The sequence below is a fragment of the Desmodus rotundus genome, chromosome 3, assembly GCF_022682495.2.
Source record: "Desmodus rotundus isolate HL8 chromosome 3, HLdesRot8A.1, whole genome shotgun sequence".
Classification (NCBI taxonomy): domain Eukaryota; kingdom Metazoa; phylum Chordata; class Mammalia; order Chiroptera; family Phyllostomidae; genus Desmodus; species Desmodus rotundus.
In genome coordinates, this window is record NC_071389.1 from 127,776,694 (window position 1) to 127,802,403 (window position 25,710).

Consider the following 25,710-nt stretch of genomic DNA (forward strand, 5'->3'; position numbering starts at 1 on the left):
AAAAAGTATTTTACCCCTTTGCACCTGTTTTTGGTTATAGATTAATATAGATGAATTGAATATTGGGGAAACAATCTTTGAGTGATGCCCAAGCATTTGTAAATTTTTCTTTCTAAAATTATCAAAGGATGTAATTTTTAGCATGTGAAGAATGTAAAATTTGAGCTTTGTTAATTAAGAATTGGAAGAATCTTAATGTAGTTTCTTTAAATTAGGTAAGAAACTGTTTTCAGACAATAGTTTCCATTACTTCTTCAGTAAACTGACCTGGATGATCTCCAAGGAAGAATTTTCCTTAGTTTGAATAATGAAATTCAGCTCATTTAGGCAAAATACGATCTTCCACTCTCCACCTTCCATGTTTATTTCAGCAAAATCCTCGAAGAATTTCTTTTATACAAATCGCTTCATCCATAAATACTCCATGAATTCTTGTTGTTACTGCTGTTGTTATTGTTTACTATTTTAGCTAACACATGGAGTGAGCAAGTATAGGCTTCATTCGGAACCCTGGTTTTAATACAGTTCTTTAAATTAATTGCTTGTTTATTTTACCAGCTGAATAAAAGAACTACAAAAGCAGTCAGTTGACTAGAGGAGTAGTTGAAAGATTTTTTAAAGCTCCCTCCATCTTTTTATCTAGGCAATCCCTAGGTGTCACATGGCCCTCTAGTGGAAGGGATGCTCAGCTGGACCGAGGCAACTGCAGAATATTCTCTGGGAGTTGTTATCCAAGGGATTGCTTTTATTCAGGTAAACTTTATAGTTTGGTTTAATTAGCTGGTTCTGACAACTTAGGTGATAGAATCTTTGAATAGGTAAGGAGATATTTTAAAGTAAATATTCCTATTTGTAGAAGACCCACCTAGATTAGCCTATTCCTAATTAAATACTATTGATCTTTTTATTAAAGGATTAGTTGGGTTTTTTGTTGTTATTGTGGTGTTGTTACAGTTGGTGGTAGTGGTCTGTTTATTTTTTTGTTTGCTGCTTTTTGTTTTTCAGGTTTAAAAAAAACTGTACTTCATACTTGATAATCATCCCTCATTAAGTAAGGCACCTCAATGCTCCTTATTCCTTTATTTTCATCCAGTTTTTTAAAATAAAATTTCAGTATTTTTTAAGTAATTTTGAATATTCATTCATACATTCTTGAACTTTTGGCAAACTGTTTAATTTCACTTTCATACTTAAAGAACTAGGTAAATACTGGAGAATATTAAATAGAATAGATATGTAGGTATCTGACTGCAGGAGAAATAAGATTTTAAATTAATAAAGGCTAAAAGAAGTATAGGTCTAGAATTAGGAATGCTGTTTCTTGTTTCATATTTCCTTTAAATTGTTTTAGTCTGTTTACTTACATTTCTTGGCATTCTTTTTGCGGAAATAAAAAGGAGCTACAAGTTTAGAACTTGAGTTTTTGTTGTTATTGTTCTTTCTCTCTTTGGAAATTTTTCGGTGGGTGAATGAATTTAAGATGATGAAGAATGGCAGTAGAACAGTAGTAGAAGTTGACTTTTCTTTTTCATTTCTGTTCTTATCTGTAGACTTTTATCACTGAAATTAAACTGAAAGTTCTGGAAATGTGGTATTATAGCAGGATGTTACACAGCAGTAACTATTCCTAATGAAATCTTTAAAGAACATGAAATAATTGATAAACTTAATGATATCCTCTGATCCAGCAGATGCTGAAATACCTACTTTTTGATTTGCTCTCTAATATAAGTCAAAATGCAAGCAAAAATAGAATCTGTTATGAGTAAATAAAATTTTTATTGTACCTTGAATGGGAAATCAAAATAAGTAATGTGTAATGATTTAGATTCTTCTATTAATTGACTGCCCAATGTAAAAACTGTATTAATGAACTAATAGTGCATTTAATTTATTTTTATGGATGTGCTTTAAAAGTTAGTAACTAAAATACTTTGCTTTTTCTTTTATTTTTAATATGAATTTTTTCCACTTACATTCAGGGCGAGTCAGCACTTGATTTGGCAAAGCAGAGAAAAAATGTGTGGATGATCAACCATTTGCAAGAGGCAAGGCAAGCAAAAGGATACGATAATCCATCTTTCCTTAGAAAGCTGAAAGCTGATAAGGTAAATTCAAGACTGAAGATTTTCAAATACATAGTCTTTTTAAGTAAGATTCATAGTATACTTTCTTAGCATGAGTATTTGCAGCCTTTAATTTTGACATTGCCAGTGTAATTTTTTTTAAGTTCTTTTTTTTTAATTTTAATTTTTTATTGTTATTCAATTACAGTTGTGTGCCTTTGCTCCCATCCCTCCACCCCACCCCAGCCAAACCCCCCCGCCAGTGTAATTTTTAAAATAGTATTTCATCCAGGATAAAATAAAGTTTTACAGCAAAGTTTTCAGGGCTCCGCCTATTTGGCTGATGGCCTGTTTGTGTTAAGAAGGGTATATGTGAAATTGTTTTAATCTCCATAGTCTACTAGCATAAATTTTAGTTCATTGATTCAGCTGGCCTTTGTTGACTAGTAGACAGGTAAAAATTTTCCCTGTTTAAATGCATTTGTTAGTATGGTAATCAGTTGTGAAAAATCTTAGTCCTAATACATATCTTTTTTTAACTCCTCACAACTCTACCTTGAATTAATTTAAGCTTTTCATTTTTTTGTAATATATTGTAACTTTTTTTAATGAGAGTAAACATATTTTTCACTTTTCTAGAGACCCCATTTTAGACCTTTCATATACCTTCAGTTATAAACTATGTGACTTTTGGCTCAATTGCTTATTTGTAATTATATTATTTCAAACTAAGAATGTTTTCTCAAAAGGGCCTGTATTCCTTAAAAATTTCTCTTAAAAAAGGAAAAATTAGCTGACTGACAATTTCTTTGTATACCTAAATAATTGACAAGGTATTTGCTAACTTGTCAGTCATCACTACTTGATAGCATTAATCCTTGAGTATTATCTTATGTATGTCTTTTTCAGGTTGTTCCAGTGGTATAGGTTTAAAGTTAATGTTGATCTGTCTGTTATCAGAACAAAATGACAAGTTTTGGATAAAGGGAAGCATTTGAAAACATGACTCAGTTACTTGTCGTTCACACTTCCTTAATGAGCTGAAAAGTTTAGTGCTGTATTACTTAGGCATCACAAGAATTAGATTTAATGTTTATAAACTTCCCTATTTTTAATGCCGTAGTTGAGAATAATGAACAGTTTTTACAAGTTATGTTATCTCTTTCATTTCACTATTAAATATGATATAAAATGGTTTATTATTTATTTTCTTTGATGTCATTCTATCCTCCAGGATTTAGAGCAATTTTGCTCAACAGAGTGGAAAATAGCTTGTGTCTCATATTATAAATAACTAATCTAATAATAAAAGTGTCTTGTATTACTTTGGGAGGTCCCATAATCTATATGCTTTAATTTGTTCAGTGTAAATATTTTAAAGTTTAAAAAATAATAATTTTATTAGATGAAAATGACATTGTAAATTCTAGATAATCATTAACATTTGAAGTTACTTATTATAGCAATAGTGAACTATATATCAGGTTTATGTGTTTGGATATGATTTGTATTAATTTTTTTATATTTTATTGTTTATGCTGTTACAGTTGTCCCAGTTTTTTCCCCTTTACATCCCTCAATGCAGCTCTCCTACTGCCTCAGGCGGTCCCCACACTGTTGTCCATGGGTCATGCATATATGTTCTTCGGCTATTTTATTCCCTGTGCTGTATTTACATCCCCCATGTTACTACCAATTTATACTTCTTAATCCCTTGACCTTATTCACCCAGTCCCCCAAAGCATCTCCCATCTGGCAACCATCAAAATGTTTTCTGTATCTATGATTCTGTTTCTGTTCTGCTTGTTTGTTTATATTGTTTTTTAGAATCATAGATATATGATTGATATATGTTTATTACCAGTTTTTGTTCATATTTTTTATTTTCTTCTTAAAGAAAACCCTTTAACATTTCATGTAATACTGATTTGGTGGTGATGAATGCCTTTAGCTTTCTCTTGTCTGGGGATCTCTTTCTTACCTGTCCTTCCATTGTATAATGATTGCTTTGATGGATAGAGTAATTTTGGTTGTAGGTCCTTGCTTTTCATCACTTTGAATGTTTCTTGCCAATCCTTTCTGGTCTGCAAAGTTTCTTTTGAGAGATCAGCTAACAGTGTTATGGGAGCTCCCTTGTAGGTAACTAACTTCTTTTCTCTTGCTGCTTTTAAGATTCTTTGCTTTTAACCTTTGACATTTTAATTATGATGTGTCTTGAGTGGGGGCCTCTTTGGGTTCATCTTGTTTGGAATCTCTGCACTTCCTGGGCTTGTATGTCTATTTCCTTCACCAAATTAGGGAAGTTTTCTGTCATTATTTTTTCAAATAGGTTTCCAATTTCTTGCTTCCGCTAACACCGCCTTGATACGAATGTTGGTATGCATGAAATTTTCCCAGAGGCTCCTTACACTGTCCTCACTTTTTTGGACTCTTTTTTTCTTCTTGCTGTTCTGATTGGTTGCATTTTGCTTCCTTATTTCCAGATTGCTGATTTGATTCTTGGCTTCATCCACTCTATTGTTGATTCCTTAAAATTGTAAATTGTTCTTTCTTTCAATTAGTGTATCCTTTGTTTCTGATTGGATTTTTTTATGCTATTGAGGTCCTTACGAAATTCCTTGAGCATCTTTATATCCAATGTTTTGAACTCTGCATCTAGTAGCTTGCTTGTATCCATTTTGTTTAGTTGTTTTTCTGGAGTTTTGTTCTGCCCTTTCAACTCGGGCATGTTTCTTTATCTACTCATTTTGGCAGCCTCCCTGTGTTCATTTCTATGTGTTAGGTAGAGCTGCTACATCTGATAGAGTCCAGTGACACAGCCTCCCCTATTACTCAAGCTGGATACTCAAGGTGCACCCACTGTGTGAGCTGTGTGCACCCTCCTGTTGTAGTTGAGCCTTGATTGCTATTGGCACGTCCAAGGTCAGCCACTGACTGTGTTCTGTCCAGGGACACAGAGCATAAGCTACAAAGCGATCTGCAGATGGCTGTTACTTGTGCTGGGCTTGGAGGTGCCCAGGTGAGGCCAGGTTTTGAACAAGACTGGCTGTTGGTAGTGCTGGGCCTTGGGCAACTTAGTGAGAGGTACAGGGCTTGCCAAAGCCAGATGCTGCTTGTTTGAAAGAATTTAGGAAGATCTGAAGTATGGGTCAAGACAAGCCATTCCTATTAAAAAGTCACTGGGGACAGCTTGGGTGGGTCTGAAAGTCGGATGGGGCAGGGCTTCAGGGAATCACCAATGTGGGGCAAACACTGTGAGCCAGGTTGATGGAGTCTAAGATGTGGTTCCCCCATCCTGCTGTGTTAGGGGAGGGCCCAGAACAGGAACAATGGACTCTGCCAACATTTCTTTTTGGGAGAAAGCTCTTGCCTTATGTTGGGCAATTCGGTTCCTCCCCATATGTTTTTGAGGTCTTTCAATCTACTGCCCCCATGCTGGCACTCACAGGGAGTGAGTCAAAATACATCTGTGCATGGGCCTTTTAAGAGGAACTGCCAGGGATTCCAGCAGTTTCTGTCTTCCACCACCTCAATTGCCACTGGTTTTTGCAGCCAGAAGTTATGGGAACCTTCATGGCCCTGGAACCCTGGGCTTGAGGGCCTGATGTGGGGATGGGACCCCTCGCTCCTCAGATATCCCTCCCAGTATTTACCTTCCACACATGGGTGTGGGACCAGCACATTCTGTGACTCTACCCCTCCTACCAGTTTTGATGTGGTTTCTTTTTTGACGCAGATCTCGGCCGGCAAGATCTGCTGTTGAGGTTTCAGTATTCCAATACACATACACAGGGACTACAGACGTCCTGTGGGGGAAAAGGGACTGTGCGGCCACTCTCTCAAGAGGAGAGTGCCTCTGAGTGCCTCGGCCACTCCCTCAAGGGGGGAGCGCCAAGAGCCTTGCCTTGACCAGCCTTTATAGGTTTTTCAGGCCCCTAAGCATCAAAGAAGGTCCTCTTTACTATACAAAGGTTTGTTTTAGGTGATTATCTTTTGCTGACAACAGAGAGGATGTCACTGAATACATCAAAGGAGGACATTTGCAATGTAAAAGGAGAAATGGTCAAAACGGCTATGTCCCATACCTGGAGGGTCTAGCCCAGATTCTGTAAAGATAAAAATATTCAGTAAACATTTGCTTTCTCAATTCAAGGTGAGGAAGTTTCAGCAAGAGCAAGTCTCATAGCAGTCTGGGTACAATGCAGGCCTGATTTCCCACTGGAGAACTTATCCATGGACGTGGGTCCTGCCCGCCAACCTCGCTCCCCACTGGCTTTTCTGAGTGGGGGCTGAGCCACATTTCCCATGCTTGGAACGGTTCCCCACACTTCTTTAATTCTGTGGTTGTAGGACTTCTATCTAGCTTGATTTCTGCTGGTTTTAAATGATGGGCGTTCTATAGTTTAGTTGTAATTTTGATGTGATTGTTCAAGGAGGTGAGCCATGTTCACTGATGCTGCCATTTTGACCAGAAGTGCTGGATATGATTTGGTTTAAAAAAAGAGAATTTCATTAAAAAGTTTAGCACAGTTTTATTAACATTTGTATTTATGATGGTTAGTTCAGAACTTGAGTAGTTGGGTGTTTCTTGCATTGTTTTGTTTTTTTTGCATTGGTAGCTTAAAATATATTACTTTTTAAAAAAGGTTACTACATAAAAATATATGTTGGTTAGGGGCTTTTTTGAATTAAGTACTTGTAATTATTTAGACTGTTCTCTTTCCATCTGAATTAGAGAAATTTAAATCATGAACCTGATTTGGTAGTCTGTGAAGTATGTTCTTATTTCAAACTACACAAGGAAACAGTAACACTTAGGACTCAATAGTTACACTAAGAATAAGTCATCACACACAAAAAAATTCTGGACAGTACTCATAGACAGTTGGATATGGAAGGAATCTTGATTTTAGAAAACTATTTTAGAAGCTCTTGGGTTTTTTAAGATGAGATTTTAGACATGGAGATTTATGGTTAAATAAGTGTTAACTTGCTTAATAAGAAATTAGGTGGAAATCTCTAAAGTAGTATTTCTCCACATTAAAAAAAAATCCATTATCCCTTTCATTAACAGTGGTAATCTCATATATCTTCCTCTTTAATGTTGTTTATTGATTATGTGAAAAGAAATCTGGGAAGATGGAGTAGTATGTGCCTTTTGCTTTTCCTCTCTGCTAAGTACAAGTAAAAAACCTGGACATTATTTATAGAACAAATATATAAAGGCGGTGGAAGATGGAGAGAATTGGAATATATGAAGATGGAGAGAGAGAAGATGGAATGGATGATGGAATTAAGAGAGTGGCTAGGGAACTCAGGACCCAAAGAATGACATGGTGTTGTGTTCCCTATAGTTTTTGGTTTTGTTTTTTGGAGTTTTATTGTGCCTGACAAAGCTAATAATGTAGAATCACAAATGGGTATAGACAAAAAAAGCTGCAACAAAAAATTTATTCCCTAGTAAAAAGACCACAAAAGAGGCAGTTTAGCAAAATAGAAACTTTTAGAAAGTAACTTTCTACTAAAGTCAAACATACAGAAAAACTGTGGCCCCACCCTGATTCACACCAGCAAAGACCTGGACTTGTGCCTTTAGCAGGCTATAATGAGGTGCTCCAACTTCTCTTTAGGGGGTGGTGTCAGGAAAGGCTGCGTAGAGAGTTGGGACTTCATTCCCACTCGCTGTTAATGAAGTTCCATCCTCTGCTGTATCAGTGGAGAGCACATAGGAAACAGTAATGAGGCACTGCTCCCAGCTCTGGAGACATCAGTAGAGGTACAGTGGAGAGCCAGAAGTCCCAGCTTTGGTCAACCAGAATGAGGAGCCCAGTCCTTAGGTGTTAGTGGAGGCCACGTAGGAATCCTGGATTTGCACCCCACCTAGCAGGAAAGAGAGAGTGCCTCACTCACCTCTCAAGCTACACAGAGGAATCCATCTAAAAGAAAAGGTTTAACTAAGATCCAGTGTCTCACAATATCCAGAGTGGCCAGGTTTCAAACAAAAATCACCCACCGTGCTAAGAACCAAGAAGATCTGGAACAGTGAAAAGAAAATCAACAGGTGCCAACAATATAAGAGTTGTTAGAATTACCTGATAAAAGGTTTTAAAGCAGTCATAAAAAAGCTTCACTGAGCAATTATGAGCATGCTTGAAACAAATGAAAAATAGAGTTAGCAATGAAATAAAAACATAGAAATAGAATATAAAGAAAAACCAAATCAGAATTTTAAAATGAAAATTACAATAGCCAAAAGAAATCATTGGATGGGTTCAACAGCAGAATATAGGTGACAGAGGAAAAAGAATCAATGACCTTGAAGATGGAACAATAAAAATTACTCCTTTTGAACAACAAAAGGAAATAAACTGTTAAAAAAAACTGTTACAGCCTCAGAGACCCGTGGTTATAACAGAATATAACATTAATGTGATGGAGTCCCAGAAGAAGAGAAAAAGGTGAAGCTGAAAAAGCACTCAGAGATATAGTAGCCAAAAAATTCTCCAAATTTAGCAAAAGACAAAACTACAGATTAAAAAATAGAATTAATCCTAAACAGAAAAGACTCAAAGAAATCCTCACTGAACATACCAGAGTCAAACTTCTGGAAAAAATACAAATCTTGAAATCCCTTTACCAATAGGGTGTAAAACAATTCAAATGACTGGAAGATGGAGAGAAATCATAGACCCCAGAAGGAACTGGCACATTTTTTCCAAGTGCTGAGTGGAAAGAACTAGCAACCCATCATCCCATTCCAGTGGACAGTATCTTTCAGGAATGAAGGAGAAATCAACACGTTCTCAGATAAAGGAAAACTAAGAGAATTTGTCATCAGCAGACCTATCCTAACAGAGTGGCTAAGAGAAGTTTTCTAAACAAAAGAAATGATAAAAGCGAGAATCTTGGAACACATAATTATGGTAAGCAAAACTATGGGTAAATTCAGTAGACTCTCTTTCTCTTAAGTCTTCCAAATTTTGCTCGACAGGTGAGGCAAAAATTATGATGCTGCCTGATGTGGCTCTAGTCTATGTAGAGAATATATTCAGATAATTTGTAATACAAATAAAGGAGGGTAGAGGGACATAAAGGGGAGTAACCTTTCCAGACTTCACTTGAACTGGTCAAATGAAAAAACTTATCACACCAGTACACTGTGATAAGTTATGTTTATATAATGTAATATTTTGAGTAATCATTAAATAAACTCTACTCAGCAACACTGTAGGTAAATGAAATAGAACTCTAGAAAGCTTTCTAGTAACCCACAAGATGGCAGAAAAAAGAAAACAAACAAAAAACAGAACAGACAAAATAAAAAATAAAATTACAGACTTAAACCCTAACATTAATAATTATGTTAAATGCAAATTATCTAAATATATCAAGTCAAATATTGATCTAAATAAATCAAGACAGATGATCTAAATATATCAAGACAGATATTGGCAGTGTGGATGGTGAAGTGTGACCCTACTATGTGCTATCTATAAGAAACTCACTTCACATGTAAGAATATTGTTAAGTTGCTTACATATGGGAGTAACAGAGTGGTAACCATATGTATCCCTAATACCAAAACCAGCCAAAGACAGTACAAAAAAGAAAACTATAGACCAATATCCCTCATAAATATAGACTCAAAAATTTTTAACAAAGTATTAACAAATGAAGTCAGCACTACTAAGAGGAATTATGTACCATGACCAAACGTGATTTATTCCAGGGATGCAAGGCCCATTTAATATTAAAAAATTATTTGGTGTAATGCACCATATTAACAGATTAAAAATGAAAAAGTTGATGATTATATCAGTCAAAAGGCATTTATTAAAAATCAATGTCCATTCATGATAAAAGTCTGAGAAAAATACGAATAGAGAAGAATTTCCTGAACTTTATAAAGAACATATGTAAAACCTTCAACTAACATTGTTCGTAATGGTAAAAGACTGAATGCTTTACCCCTAACTAAGATCAAGAACGAAGCAGAGATATCCCTATTACTGCTCTTATTCAACATAGTACTGAAAATTCTACCTAGTAATAGAAAGAAAGGAAATTAAAAGGCATATAAACCAGAAAGGAAAAAATAATAAAATTGTCCCTGTTTGTGGTTGACATTGACTGTCTACATAGAAAATCCCAAGGAATCTGTGAAATAAACTTCTAGAACTAATAAATGAATTCAGCAAGGTCACGGGATATAAGGTAAATATATTTAAAATGTATTTTATTTCTATATACTTGCAATAACCATGTGGGCATTGAAGTTAAAAAATAAAGTACTATTTAGACGTGCTAAAGAAACCCCAAAATTTAAATACTTAAGTGGTAAATCAAACCAGATATGTAAAGTACTTGTTTTTTTTTTTTTTTTAATTCTACTTAATTATTTTTAGAGAATGGTGAAAGGAGGGAGAAAGAGAGGGAAAGAAATAATGTGCAGGAGAAACCAAGAGGTTGTCTTTCTCATGCCTCCAACAGGGGACCTGGCCCACAATCCAGGCATGTGCTGTGACTGGGAATTGAACTGGTGATCCTTTGCTTTGCAGGATGATGCCCAATCCACCAGTCAGGGCCACATAAAGTACTTGTATACTGAAAATTTTAAAATGCCAATGAAATAAGTCAAAGATGATATAAATAAATGGAAAGGCATACTGTGTTCATGAATTGGAAGACTCCATATAGGAAATGTCAGTTTTCCCAAAACTGATATACCGATTCAGTGCAATTAAATAAAAAGCCCAGCAATATTTTCTGTAGTCAACATGCAGGTTGACTATATTCCTCCTTCGTTGCTGAAGGAATAAACTGAGATCAATGGAACAGAACAGAGAGCTCAGAAATAGAACCACCAAGATATGCTCGCTGATTTGACAAAAGTGAAAAGCAATTCAACTGAGGAAAGATAACCTTTTCAACAGGTAATGGTGAAGCATTTGGACATGCATACACAAAAAATAAAAATAAAACCTTACTCAAATCTCACACCATATAAAAAATAAAATGGTTCACACACTTACATGTAGAACATAAAACTACAGAAGTTTTAAACAGAAAAATCATCAGACTATAGGGGTAGGCAAAGAGTCAGACATGACACAAAAAGCATGATTCATTAAAGTAAAATTGGTCAGTTGAGCTTCAAAATTTAAAACTAGTTCAATGAAACACCTGTTTTTTAGGATGAAAAGACAAACTTCAGACTGGGAGAAAGTGTTTGCAAGACACATATCCAGTAAGGAACTAATTTTCAGAATATATAAAGAACTTTCAAAGCTCAAAAGTAAAAATCAGTCAAAGTAGAAAATAGGCTAAAGACATGAAGAGATATTTTACCAAAGAAGATATAAAAATGGCAGATAAGTACATGAAAAGATGTTCAACATCGTTAGTCATTAGGGAAATGCACCTTAAAACCACAGCGACTTACTTTCATACACTTAAAAGTTGTGAATTCCAATGCTGGCGAGGATGCAGAGAGACCAGTCTCCTCATATATTGCTGGAGGGAATGTAAAGCAGTACAGCACTCTGGAGAACAGTTGGGCAGTTTTTTTTTTAACTTAAGATGCAATTATCATACAACCCAGAAACTTCACTCTTAATTATTTATCCCAAAGAAATGAAAACTTATGTTCACAGAGAAACCTGAATGTGAATGTTTATAGCAGTTGTATTCATAATAGCCACAAACTGGAAGCAACCCCAAAATTCCTCCGTGGGTAAACTGTAGTATTAATACATTCATGCCATGGAATAGTCCTCAGCAATAAAAAACAGTGAACTAACAGTACATGCAATAACCTGGATGAATTTCCAGAGAACTATGTTGACTGAAAAAGCCAATCCTATAAGGTTATATATTGTAATATTTCATTTATATAAAATAATTGAAATGGCAAAATTACAGAAATGCAGAAAAGATTAGTGGTTGCCCAAGGTTAATTACGGGGTGAGGGTAGAGGGTTTGAGGGAGGTTGTTATAAAAAGACAACAGGAGGAACCCTTAGAGTGATGGAAATACTCTGTGTCTTAGGTGTATCGATGTCAATATCCTGGTTGTGGTATTGTATTACGCTTTTGCTAGATGTTAGTCATTGGGGGGACCTGGTTAAAAGGTACTTGGGATCTGTCTATGGTATTTATTACAACTGCATGTGGATCTACAGTTACTCAAAATAAAAAGTTTAATTGAACAATAGATTACTGAATTGTAGAAGCTAGGTGATGGACGTACAGGTATTCAGTGTAAAATTCTTTGAGATTTACTCTATATTTGAAAATTTCCACACAAAAATATGAGAAAAAATAGATTTCTCTTATTTATAAAAAGTAGCATGTCACCATTTACACCTTTATAATATTATAATATGCATCTTAAGTGACAGTTTGAAAACAAATCTAGAAATCCCATGCATAGGTATTTAGCTAAGCGAAACAAACTTTGGTTACATGGAAACTTGTATGTAAGTGTTTATAGTGGCTTTTATTCACAATCATCAAAAATGGAAACAACCCTAATCCCTTAGCTGAGGAATGGATTGGAAAAAAAAAAAAACCCTCTGATAAATCCTGTAATGGAATACTACTCAGCATTAAAAAAGAACTGCTGATATACATGACAACATGGATGAATGTCAGGTGCATTCTGGAAATGGAAGAAGCCAGACTCACATGATTGTATTCGGTATCATCCTATTTATGTGACATTCCTGCAAAGGAAAAAGTATAGGGGCAGAAATCAGGTTAGTGTGTGCCAGGAGCTGCGACTGGGACCAAGGGTATTTACTGACTGGATAGAACTGTTCTGTGTCTGATTTTCTTGCCAGTTACTCAACTGTGTATGTTAATCGAAACTCAGAGAACTATGCAGAAAAGATGAATTTTACTATATATGAATTATATCTTGTTTTTTAATGATGAAGAAATGTGGTCATTGCTGAGGGAAAGCAAGTATCTTGGCTAAAAACAAGCCAAATTACAGAGAATTATAGAAAAGACTCTTTCAAATCCCACCTAATACCCTGACTTACACATTCTTTCTTCCAGTTATAAATCTTCTCTAATGTCTTGATATAAAATTCACAAATACTAGAGATGAAAAACAGATTGGAAGGATCACGTATTTTACTGCGGCATAAAATTAAACTGTGGAGTTTGATATGTTTAATTATTCTAAATTAAAATTACACATTTAGTTCAGAAAATGAATTATGGTGGTTGAATTGGGAAAGACATGGCCATTTACATGAAAAAGTATATAGTTTTCTCACCTAAGGTAACTTGAGAAACTCGATACCAGCATGTAATTTGCAAAGGACTGTTATGGGGAAGAGGTAATAGATTTTGTGTTGCTCCAAAGATAAAATTGTGGTAGATATTACAAGGAAGTAGAGAGGTTTTATACTTGGAATAGACTTGCTAACAACCAGACCAGTATAAAAATGAAATAGAACTATCTCTAGAGTGCTAAGCATTCTACTTTGATATGTTTTCAGAGGCACATAATCTCCATTCTACTCTGTAGATTGTTGGATTTTATTATCTATTCAATTTCAAAGTTTTGATATACTGTTTATATGTATCATTCAAAATGTCTTCTTCAGGCTAAGCATCCTCAGTTTCTTATCTAATGTAGTTCTTAGACCATCAGTTATTCTGATTGTCCTTGTCTCCAGTTACCAGTGCCCCTTGTAAAATGGGGAGATATTTGTCATGAACTGTTTTCTAGCCTGTCTGTGTGTTAGCAGCTGGTACTGCTCTCTTCTTTATCTGTCTAGACACACTCTCATAACTTCTGTTCTCATTTTTCACAATTTCAACAAGGCACTTTTAAATTATGGGGTTTTTTTTTTGTCTGTTTCCAGAAGACAGAGACTAACATCTTGAATAATACCTATTTACATACAGTAAGCTTATTTGGATGAATGAATTTCACTCTGTTACATGTTTTCACAAAGGCAACAATGGTTCACATTGAAATTACTACAAACAAGCAAAACTTTCTGACTAATTGTTTTTTTCTGTACAGGAATTTCGGCAGAAAGTAATGCTAGGAACTCCTTTCCTAGTTATTTGGTTGGTTGGATTTATAGCAGACCTAAATATTGATTCTTGGCTCATTAAGGGGCTAATGTATGGCGGTGTTTGGGCTACAGTACAGTTTCTTTCAAAGTAAGTGTCTTTTTTAACTATATTTTTAACTAAACATGAAAGATTATAATTTGGATCCTGCTATATAAAAATTATTGTTTTATGTGTTCAGAACACTGTCTTTATGTTACATGTTTGATCTTAATTCAATGTTAAAGAATTTTGGCAATTTATATGTGAAATATAAAAATTTTAATATTGTTAAACTGATTCTAAAGGTGCTTTCAAATACAGTCTAGTATTAATTTTTTAAGGCTAAAATACAGTTTTAAAACATCTCAGTAAAAGTGGACTTGAATTTGTTGAACTCTAAATGTAATATATATATTGTTTATTTCTAGGTGATTATAATACTTGAGTTTGCTTGTTTACCTTTCCATAGGAATTGCATTGTCTTTGGTTACAGGCAGTATGCAGGAAAGAGGGTGGATTTTAGTAGCAAGGTAGAGTCTAAGCATATGAAGTAATCTCAGTCTTTTTAGATTATTATCTTCTTCTCCTTCTTTTTTCTTGAAACATTGTGATCATTTCTTTTTCTCCTGTCCCTAGATCCCATTTCCTTAACGTTGCCCATCTAGCAAGCCTAGGCAGGTGTCTGTGATCCAGAACATCTCACTTACCATCCATTCATTTCTTTAGTACTCTGTTTTTACTTCCGTTTCAAACAAGAGTTCTGCAAATAATTTACACAGAGATGAGAATGATCAGCAATGCACTAATGTGTTAATTCTTAGGAAGGAGCTTAATTCTAGGTAATTAATCTCATTTAAGTGTTTCTAGGAGCTTTGAGGGCTGTTATAAACAGGAATTCACCAAGATTTTCTAAGTAGCCTACATGGATGGTTGATCCTGCTTAAGTCTGATGAAATTTATTAATAATATAATTAATATATTAATATAATAACTAATTAACTTGTTTTTCCTGAACTCTAAATGCTGTAAATGACCTTCAATTCCACTAAATTAGCAGTTCATTTTACTTGAAAAGATGTGATGAAGACTAACAGCAGTATGTAGGTTAAGAGAAATAATGATGTAGAGAAAAACTTGAAGATTGCTTTGTACTTATTTGTCAAAATTATAACATATCATCAGTGAGTAATATGCTGAATGATAGCAGCATTACTAAAGTTGAACTTTTGATTAAGAGCGTAGGAGTATACTGAAATGTTGACATTGAAAAGTAAATGGAATATAATTTTAACTCTTGGTAAATTAAATAAGGAGTTTCAATCTTGGTGAGTCATCAGCTGTGAACTCATTTATTGTTGATTGCCATGAAAACAGCCTTGGTATTTAAGCATACTAGACTTCTGGATTTTGGTTAAACCAGAATTTATTGTGCGAAATGTGTAATTTTCATTTAAATATGTAAATACTCATTTTCATAATGAAATATATAACTCAAATTTTATAAAACTTATGTTTTACAGGTCCTTTTTTTTAGTTGTAGAATGTTCATTTTATTGCTCCATAACATTCCATACATAAATATACAATTTATTTGCCCATTATACTGCTAGTGGCCACTTAGTTTTCTTTCTTTCTTAGTAACTTTTTTTTTCTTAAAAAATTTTTTTTCATATTTTTTATTGTTGTTACAGGTCCTTTTTTGATCATTCAATGCACAGTGCATTGCCCCTTGGAATATATTTGGCAACCAAATTCTGGATGTATGTGACGTGGTTCTTCTGGTTTTGGAATGATATCCTTTGGTTATAAAGGTCGTACCCAAGCAATTTTTATTTGTTTTTTAAACAAGTGTTTCATAATAATTTAACATTAATACTGAACTCACAATTAGCAACAATAAAACAGTATTTCTAGAAAAATAAGTATGAACGGTATTTCTAGAACAATAAATATGTAAATATTTTAACAGTGTTACGTATTGACCAGGTTGCTTTTGGAAACTGATTTTAATAATATCAATAATAATAATAGCTCCCATTTATTGTGTGTTTAAAGGGCATTTTCTTAAGTACTTTGTATCATTTAATACACATCCTGTATGTTAGTGTTATCTCTATTTTATAAATTAGAAAATTTAGGTTTAAATAGGTTAGAATATTTTCCTTGCCCAAGGCCACCCAACTAGTCCCAGGTATAGGTGGAATAAAAATACATACTTACCAGATTCTATAACACATATTCTAAACCTTTCCTTTAAACTGTGGATTTTATGTTTTAGTATCAAACTATTTTCTCTAAATATTTTCTTAATTTCATAATGTTGTTTTGCTCTGATAGCAGACAGCTAATTTTCTCTTGTGCTTCATTAGAAGCAATGTAATGCTGCATCTTCAAATATTTGCTGATGTCAGTAAATTATTTCAGTGTAGTATACTTTTAAAAAGTAATATAATTTCAAATCGTAGATATTTGTGTATGTGTGGATATCAAAAAAGTTAAGGTCAGTGTCAACTTCTGATATTTTTGCATAGAAAAGGTCCAGTCAGGAAGATAGTCTGATTTATTGTAATAAAAGTACATTTTTCATAAATGTATTTTTGTTAATAAGTCATTTTTAAAACATTTCCATAAAGTGTATAGATATGTTTTAAATAGATTAAGTTTTTGGTGACTTAAATGATTTTAGTTAATACCTGGTTTCGTTTCACAGCCTTGCATGTTATAATACTGCATTCTTTTTGTTCAGTTGTCCTGTATTTTAGTTGTAAAACAAAACATGCTTATTTTACTTTTGAGAATAAGGCAAAATTGTAGCTACACTGTAATTCTTAGATTTTTACAGTGTATATGATTACTTTCAGAAAGTGTAATACTTGTAAAATATTTCCTCAGGCCCTGTCTGGGCGCTCCGTTGATTGGAGCATTATCCTGTACACCAAAAGGTTGGTGGTTCGATTCCCTGACACGGCACATAGCTAGTTTGTGGGTTCAGTCTCCAGTCAGGGCATGTATGGGAGGCAGCCAGTCAATGTTTGTCTCCCACATTGATGTTTCTTTTTCTCTCTCCCTTCCTCTTTCTCTAAAGTCAATAAATATATCCTCGGGTGAAGATTTAAAAAAAAAATATTTAGTGAAATTTTTTCATGTGACAGTCTTTACTATCTCATTCTGTCCTTGAATTATACTCTGACATAAAATTGTTCTTAAAGGATTTATTATTAAACCTTAGACTTATCTTATTGGGACATTTAATGAGTAAAACAGATTTGCTTATTTTCATTACCTCATCTATTTTAAATTTCTAAAAACAGCACTGACCTCTGAAATGACTTTCGTATTCCAGACATATTTTCTAACTTTATTTCCTAAATTGGACAGTAAATTTTATGTTCAAGAAAAAACTTAGATTTCCATGTTAAAATAATTTTAAGACTGTTGCTAAACTCTTAATCTGTTATGCATGTATGTGGAGAAAAACAAGAAAATTAGTAAATTACCAAATAATGAAAACTGTGTCAGACTTTCTTATATAGTATAATTTGAATTTATTTTCTTTATTTTGATATAGGAAAAAAATAGCTCTGCAAGTTACCATAGCTTGGGAGTTGAAAATGTGAGAGGTAGATTTTGAAGGGAAGGCCAGAACAATCAAGTCTGTTTCATTTGCCCTATTCGAATAATGCAATTCATTTTTTAAATGCACAGAATAAATTATACATGCTAGTTTCTCAAATAAAAATTGTAGCATGAGAATACTAAGTTTTCTACTTGTCTGTAAAGGAGGGTTGATCGTCGTATTGTCTCAGAGAATTCTTGAAAAAATGAGTGTAATATAGTTAAAGATGTACCTTGCCATATAAGAAGTGCTAAAGTAAGTCCCTGTTGTTACTTATATATGACTTTTTAAGTTTGTGCCCCAGTGGGCTTTAAATGTACATTTACATATTTGAATGTGTATGTGTGTATCTTACTCATGGAATGTGGAATGAAATCACAAATAACTTTAAATTCTGATTATTTTTAAAAAACCCTTTACACTTCTCTATATTGTAAAAGAAATGTATCTCTAGAACCTAAATGAGATGAGAGCTATATTTTTTGTTTTCCAGTTTTAAATGTCTGAGGCCAGAGAGAGAAGCTCAAAAAACCTGCAGGAAGGGAACAGTGAAGAGCCCAGATTAATTTAGAGCGGACACACAGAGGATGTTAGACGGGGAAGAGCCGTGAGGTTCGTGGTACGGAGATAAAATAGCAGCAGCTGTCAGGGACTACCTCTTTTGCTGACCCCAGTCCCCTCGCTCTTGCTTCTGTCACTTTCCTCATACTACTAAAGGCTATGTATGTAATTAAAGCTGATTAGACTAGCTTTGAAAAGTAGAATTCTAATTTTCATTATTCATGGTAGTTATGTTCTGTAAAGTCACGCAAATACTCATTGCTGCTAGGGGAAAAAGATTAGCTTCCTCTAAGCCTCTGGTGAGCCAATCAGTAGATAAGCTTGTTTTACATGTGTTTCTGTTTAAACATCAAATTTAATACTTATTTTTGATTCGTTAACACTGACATAAAGGGGGAAGGGTTTTGGGGAACAACTATAAAGGACACATGGATTAAAACCAAGGGGTGGGTGGGATCAGGGGAGTGGGGTGGGGTGAGTGGAAAAAAAAGAGAAAAGAAAGAAAAACAAAATGCACAAACCAATGCTGTTTCCTAACTGATGGATAAATCGAGGTTCAGAGAAGTTGTGTGTCTTGCTCAAGGTCACATAGGTAGGTGATTGTCGAGCCTGGTGCAGACCCCAGCCTTTTGAACTGCTACCATGTGTCTTCCAATGTCCTTATATTATACCATAAACATAATGTTAGGTTAGTAAACCTTCCTGTAAAGCAATTTGGCAACCTCTAGAAAGAATTTTAAAAATATTCTTTGATCTCTTAATCACTCGTAAGTAAGTAATCAGGGAGAAGATCAAAAAGATTTATTTACTACACGTTTATTATAGTACTATTGTAATAGAGAAAAATGGTAACAACCTAAATATCCAACCTTAATACAGGGATAGTTTTATCAGTTATACTACATATGGAATAGGATAAAATAACCATTAAAAATGCTTTTTAAAGACTTAATAATATGGGCTGATAACTTAGGATATAATAAGTGAAAAAATACCAAATGTTATTTACAGAATGATTCTAATTTTAAAATGCACAATTTATATATGAACTAGAAGTGAGTACATGTAACTATAGCAGTGATTATCTCTGGGTGTTAAATTCGTGAGTGATTTTATCTTGTTTCTTGTCTTTTATATGTTTGAAAATTGTGTTGACTGCTTCTTTTATAATAATATAAAATTCATTGTCATAGTCAGTACATAGAACTACTCTTGAAATATTGACAATAGGTTATTAGAAATCTTTTGTGTCTAAAAATAAATTATTTTCAATTAGGTTTTGAGTTCAATTAAGTTTTTGAATTCAAGATAGATACAAAAAACTCTAGAGCCTGGGGTGATTACATACATAAAAATGAAGAGACCACAAAATTATCATTTTCACCATTCTCTTCTATGCATTTTCCTTTTAAGCATTTTTTTTCTGTAGTTTACTCTTAAGACTTCTTCAATTTTGTGTATCTTTCCTAGTTTCTTTCTAATACCTTTTCTTAGGTATCCAATCACCACCAACAATATTGCTATAAATATTCTCTTTCTCTTTTTAAAGTACATTTCATTGATTATGCTATCACAGTTGTCCCATTTTTTTCTCCTCTTTATCCCCCTTCACCCTGTATCCCCCTCCCTTCCATCATTCCCACCACCCCTTAGTTCATGTCCATGGGTCGTACATATAAGTTCTTTGGCTTCTCCATTTCCTATACTGTACTTAACTTCCCCCGTCTATTTTTTACCTACCAATTATGCTTCTTATTCCCTGTACCTTCCTCCCCTCCCCCTTGATAACCCTCCATGTGATCTCCATTTGTGTGATTCTTTGCCTATTCTAGTTGTTTGCTTAGTTTGTTTTTTTGTTTGTTTAGATTCAGTTGTTGATAGTTGTAAGTTTGTTGTCATTTTATTGTTCGTAGTTGTGATCTTTTTCTCAGACCCATTAACATTTCATATAATAAGGGCTTGGTGATGATGAACTCCTTTAACTAACCTTATCTGGGAAGTACTTCATATTCTAAGTGATAACTTTGCTGGATAGAGTAATCTAGATTATAATCTTGCCTTTGATGACTTTAAATACTTCTTTCCAGCCCCTTCTTGCCTGCAACATTTCTTTTGAGAAATCAGCTGATGGTCTTATGGGAACTCCTTTGTAGATAACTGTCTCGTTTTATCTTGCTGCTTTTAGGATTCTCTCTTTATATTTAATCTTGGGTAACTTAATAATGATGTGCCTTGGCGTGTTCTTCTTTGGGTCCAACTTTTTTGGGTCTCTCTGAGCTTCCTGGACTTGTATGTCTATTTCCTTAGCAAGATTGGGGAAGTTTTCTTTCACTATTTTTTCAAATCAGTTTTCAATTTCTTGTTCCTTCTCTTCTCCTTCTGTACACCTATGATTCAGATGTTGGAACATTAAAGCTGTCCCAGAGATTCCTAAGCCTCTCCTCATTTTTTTGATTTCTTGTTTCTTCATTCTGTTCCGGTTGAATGTTTATTTCTTCCTTTTGTTCCAAATCTTTTATTTGAGTCCTGGTTTATTTGATCCCTTCACTGTTGGTTCCCTATATATTTTTTCTTTATTTCATTTTGCATAGCCTTCACTTCTTCCTTTATTTTACGTCCGTACTCAATCATTTCTGTGAGCATCCTGATTACCAGTGTTTTGAACTCTGCATCTGATAAGTTGGCTATCTCCTCGTCACTTAGTTCTTTTTCTGGAGTTTTGATCTGTTCTTTCATTTGGGCCATATTTCTTTGTCTCGGTGCACCTGTGACATTGTAAGGGCAGAGCCTTAGGTATTTGCCAGAGTGGGGCAATGCACTTGGCTGTGTTGTGGAGCCGTATGTAGGGGAGGGGTCTGAGAGGAAACAGTGCCACTTGCTCAGCTCTCACCCCACTTTCAGCACTTCCCCCACTACTCACCAGTGAATTGCACCCTTCCACCTGGTGCTGATTCCCAGGTGGGTGGGCTTGTGTACGTTCTAGGACCCCGTGGGCTCCTCCAACAGACTCTCCTGTGAGACTGGCAGTTTCTCCTGCCACTGCAATCTCCACAGGTTTTTACAGCCAGAGGTTTTGAAGCTTTCTTTTCCGACACCACAACCCTGGGTTGTGTGGTCTGTCTCACTCCCCAATTATTCCTTCTGGTTTACCCGCATGCAAATGTGGGACCACCAGTCCTCAGCCACCCTCTTGCTGCCCGTCCTCTCCCCCTGGCTGCCCGTCTCGGCCCCTCCTACTGGTCTGGATGAATGTTTCTTCTTTAACTCCTTGGTTGTTGGACTTCTATACAGTTTGATTTTCTGGCAGTTCTGGTTAATTTTTGTTTTTAAATTTGTTATTGTCCTTTTCATTGTGCAAGAAGGCAAAGTGTATCTACCTACACCTCCATCTTGGCTGGAAGAAGCCTATAAATATTCTTGTAGTCTTTTTTTGTTCACATATACGAAAGTTTCTCTGAAGTCATTAAAGGTGATCTTTTATTTAAGTTCTTATCATATGTATTTGACTATAGTGTATAATGAATGATGTGAGGGAAGAGTGTGGTATCTTCCTTTTTGCTTGTTAAAGAAGTTATTGCTCCAACACACCCTACCCTCACTCAACTGCAGTATCAACTTTGATGTTGCTTGTATATAAGTGGTCACCTTCTCCATAGGTCCTCACATGGGAGGCAGTCAGAAGAGGGATCTTTCTCTTCCTCTTATACGGCCACATTTCTATCTCATTGGAGTCTCACCTCTATAACCTCATTTAAACTTAATTACCTCCCAAAGACCCTGTCTCTAGATATAATCACATTAGAGGTTAGGGCTACAACATATGAATGGGGAAAGGATCTCACACATGATTCAGACCATAGCAGAGGACAAGAGTGGGATTGGTGAGAATTCTGAGTTTGATTTTGTCTCTACATTTTTTTATGCTAGTTACACTGGTGGAGTTGGGATTAAGAACCCCCTAGGGAGCCTGCCTTGAACTGCTGTTTATCCTTTATGACATAGTGTGGCTTGTCCCCTTTTTGTAGTTCTGGTATTTTGCCTGGCAAAATTTGATTTGCTGTTTTGATTTGCTGTTTTTGGTTCATTTTGTTAGGTATTACAGAAAGTTTGAGCTGCAGTTCACAGCAGGCATTCACATAACATTCAAGTAGATTAAAGAGTTAAAGGTAAAAAAAGATTCCATAAACATTGATGACAAATATTTATCTCTAATTGGAAGACTAAGCATAAAAGCATAAGTAAAATTAAGACAATAAAATAATGCTTCTTTTGCCTGTAAAATTGGCAACATTTTTTTCTTTACCCAGTGCTAATGCAGACATAGTAATCAAACCTTATGTGTTGCTAGTAGTGTTATGAATTAGTTTATCTTTCTGGAAATATATGACAGTATACAATATATATCAAGTTTTAAAAATTTTTAACAGGAAGATACTGTTTTCGTAATATTTAATAGCCTAGGACATTCCACTGACCACTTTGTGGAGGCAGAGTAGCATAGATAACAAGAGCCTCGGTTTTAATACGCACTCTTATCTCTGATCCACTTGGTAACCTTAGACTGCTTAATTAACCTCTGCCTCAGTTTGTCATCTATACAGCGAGGATAGACAGCAGGATTTATCATAGAGTGCTTATGTCGCTTAAATGGCACTCGTAGTTGGCGACTGTGTGATTTTTATTTTATTAATGTTAATGAATACACTATGATCCCAATTGTGATAAAAAATACACAGTGCAAAAAATAAAAGAACTTATCTCTGGGTTGTGGGATTATTGTTTTTGTCTTTATACTTTCTAGTGTTGTCTGATTTCCATCAAAAATAAAGGTAGTTTTAGCCCTGGCCAGCGTGGCTCAGTTGGATAAAGCATCATCCCATAACCAAAAGGTTGCAGGCTCAGTTCTCGGTTGGGGCACATATGTAGGTTGTTGGTTTGGTCCCCTGTCTGGGTGTGTACGGGAGGTAACCAGTTGATGCTTCTCCCTTTCATCGATGTTTTTCTCTCTCCCTTCCTCTCTAAAGCAATGAAAACCTATCCTCATGTGAGTATTAAAAAAAAAAAGTTTTAAACCTTTATGAAAAACTATCATAGCATTATAGAGTGGCTATTATAGTAAATGTTAAAAATTAGCTGGTCTGACCTATTGCTGAAACTAAGTTCAGACTACCATTTGAATATATTTAATCTCTACCTTTACTTTTTTTAAGTATTTTTTATTGATTATGCTATTACAGTTTTCCCAATTTTTCTCCCTTTATCCCCCCTCCGCCCTGCCCCCCAACCCTCCACCATCCCCCCGCCTTAGTTCATGCCCATGTTTTATACTTCTAAGTTCTTTGAGTCCTCTGTTTCTTATACCAGTTTTTATCTCTCCCCGTCTATTTTATGCCTACTAACTGTGCTTCTTCCCTGTACCTTTCCTCCCCCCCGATTCCTCCCTTCACTCTCCCCACTGAAATCCCTCCATGTGATGTCCATTTCTCTGATTCTGTTCCTATTCTGGTTGTTTGCTTAGTTTTTGTTTTCATTGTTTTTCTTTTCTTTTAGGTTCATTTGTTGGTAGTCATGAGTTTGTGTCATTTTGTCGTTCATATTTTTTATCTTTTTCTTAGATAAGTCCCTATAACGTTTCATATAATAAGGGCTTGGTGATGACGAACTCCTTTAACTTGACCTTATGTGGGAAGCACTTTATCTGCCCTTCCATTCTAACTGAAAGCTCTTCTGGACAGAATCATCTTGGATGTAGGTCCTTGCCTTTCATGACTTTAAATACTTCTTTCCAGCCCCTTCTTGCCTACAACGTTTCTTTTGAGAAATCAGCTGATAGCCTTATGGGAACTCCTTTGTAGGTAACTGTCTCTTTTCTCTTGCTGCTTTTAGGATTCTCTCTTTATATTTAATCTTGGGTAACTTAATAATGATGTGCCTTGGCATGTTCTTCTTTGGGTCCAACTTCTTTGGGACTCTCTGGGCTTCCTGGACTTCCTGGAAGTCTATTTCCTTCTCCAGATTGGGGAAATTTTCCTTCATTATTTGTTTAAATAAGTTTTCAGTCTTAGTCTTCCTCTTCTCCTTCTGGCACCCCTGTAATTCAGATATTGGAACATTTCAGCTGCCCCAGAGGTTTGTAAGTCTCTTCACTTTCTTGAATTCTTGTTTCTTCATTCTGTTCTGGTTGGATGTTTATTTTTTCCTTTTGTTCCAAATCGTTGCTCTGAGTCCTGGTTTCCTCCTTGTCACTGTTGGTTCCCTGAATATGTTGCTTTATTTCATTTTGGGTATCTTTCATTTGTTTTTTCATTTTTCGACCAAGCTCAATGAGGTCTGTGAGCATTTTGATTACCAGGGCTTTAAATTCTCCATCAGATAGGTTGGCTATCTCCTCATCGCTTAGTTCTCTTTCTGAAGTTTTGCTCTGTTCTTCCATTTGGGCCATATTTCTTTGTCTTGGTGAACCTGATAAGTTGTAAGGGGGAGGGGCCTTAGGTATTCATTGGGCAGGGCAACCCTCTTTGCTGTGCTGTGGAGCTGCCTGTGGGGGAGGGGCTAGAGAAGGGACAGTGCAGCTTGCCTCTGGCTCTCGCATGCTTTCCAACTGACTCATGTGAGACCGGGAGTTTCTCCCATGGTGGCAACCCCCACCATAGTCCACAGCCAGCTCTGAGTCTCGGTTTCGCCTTCAGCCAGCCCGGTCTGCGTGGTCTGCCACTGTGCTGCAGGTTTTTACTGGTCTGGTTGTTCTGGTTGATTTTTTCTTTAATTCCTTGGTTGTCAGAGTTCCATGCAGTTTGATTTTCTGGCGCTTCTGGGTATTTATTGATTTCAGATTGGTGTTATCCTCCTTTTTGTTGTGCAAGGAAGTGAAGGGTTTCTACCTACACCTCCATCTTGGCTAGAACTTAATCTCTACCTTTAAAGAACAAGCAAAAAAAAAAATCTTTAAAGTTCTTTTGGTATTTAATTCCTGAATATCTCTTTCAAATCTGTAGTCATTTATTGAGCTGGTAGTTAGCCCCCTGCAAATTTCATCCAGGCTATAAGAACCTGACCTATTTATTTACATGTTAGCACCTTTTTGAAACTGTTATACTGAAGGTACTGCCCCTGAGAAATGCCAGGGTTCAGCATTCTTTGTACATACGTTTACTCAGCTTTATTCTCAAGAGATTTTCAGCTGTTGGAACAGGTGGAAATTTGACTTCCTGTTTACTCTCCTCTGGCTGTACTGGTGCATTTTCTGAAATAAAGATGGTGAACATTGGGAGAAATAGGAGACTGGAGACAGACAAATCACTTCTATATATAGCAGGTGACAGTAACTACTCTTTTTCTCCTCCCTTTTTTTTCTCCTGTATTTTATGTGGTTATACTATTCAAGAAGCAG

At 35.3% G+C, this 25,710-nt stretch overlaps 1 protein-coding gene across 1 annotated transcript in view; it reads left to right on the forward strand.

Annotated features, from left to right (window-relative positions):
* The window catches only part of ZDHHC17 (zinc finger DHHC-type palmitoyltransferase 17), a 94,963-nt gene that overhangs the window by 56,991 nt on the left and 12,262 nt on the right, over positions 1-25,710 (forward strand). The window contains exons 8-10 of the mRNA XM_024579699.4: positions 1,983-2,108; positions 14,109-14,251; positions 15,835-15,935. Coding sequence (XP_024435467.1) covers positions 1,983-2,108; positions 14,109-14,251; positions 15,835-15,935 — 370 coding nt within the window. The remainder of the gene's footprint in view (positions 1-1,982; positions 2,109-14,108; positions 14,252-15,834; positions 15,936-25,710) is intronic.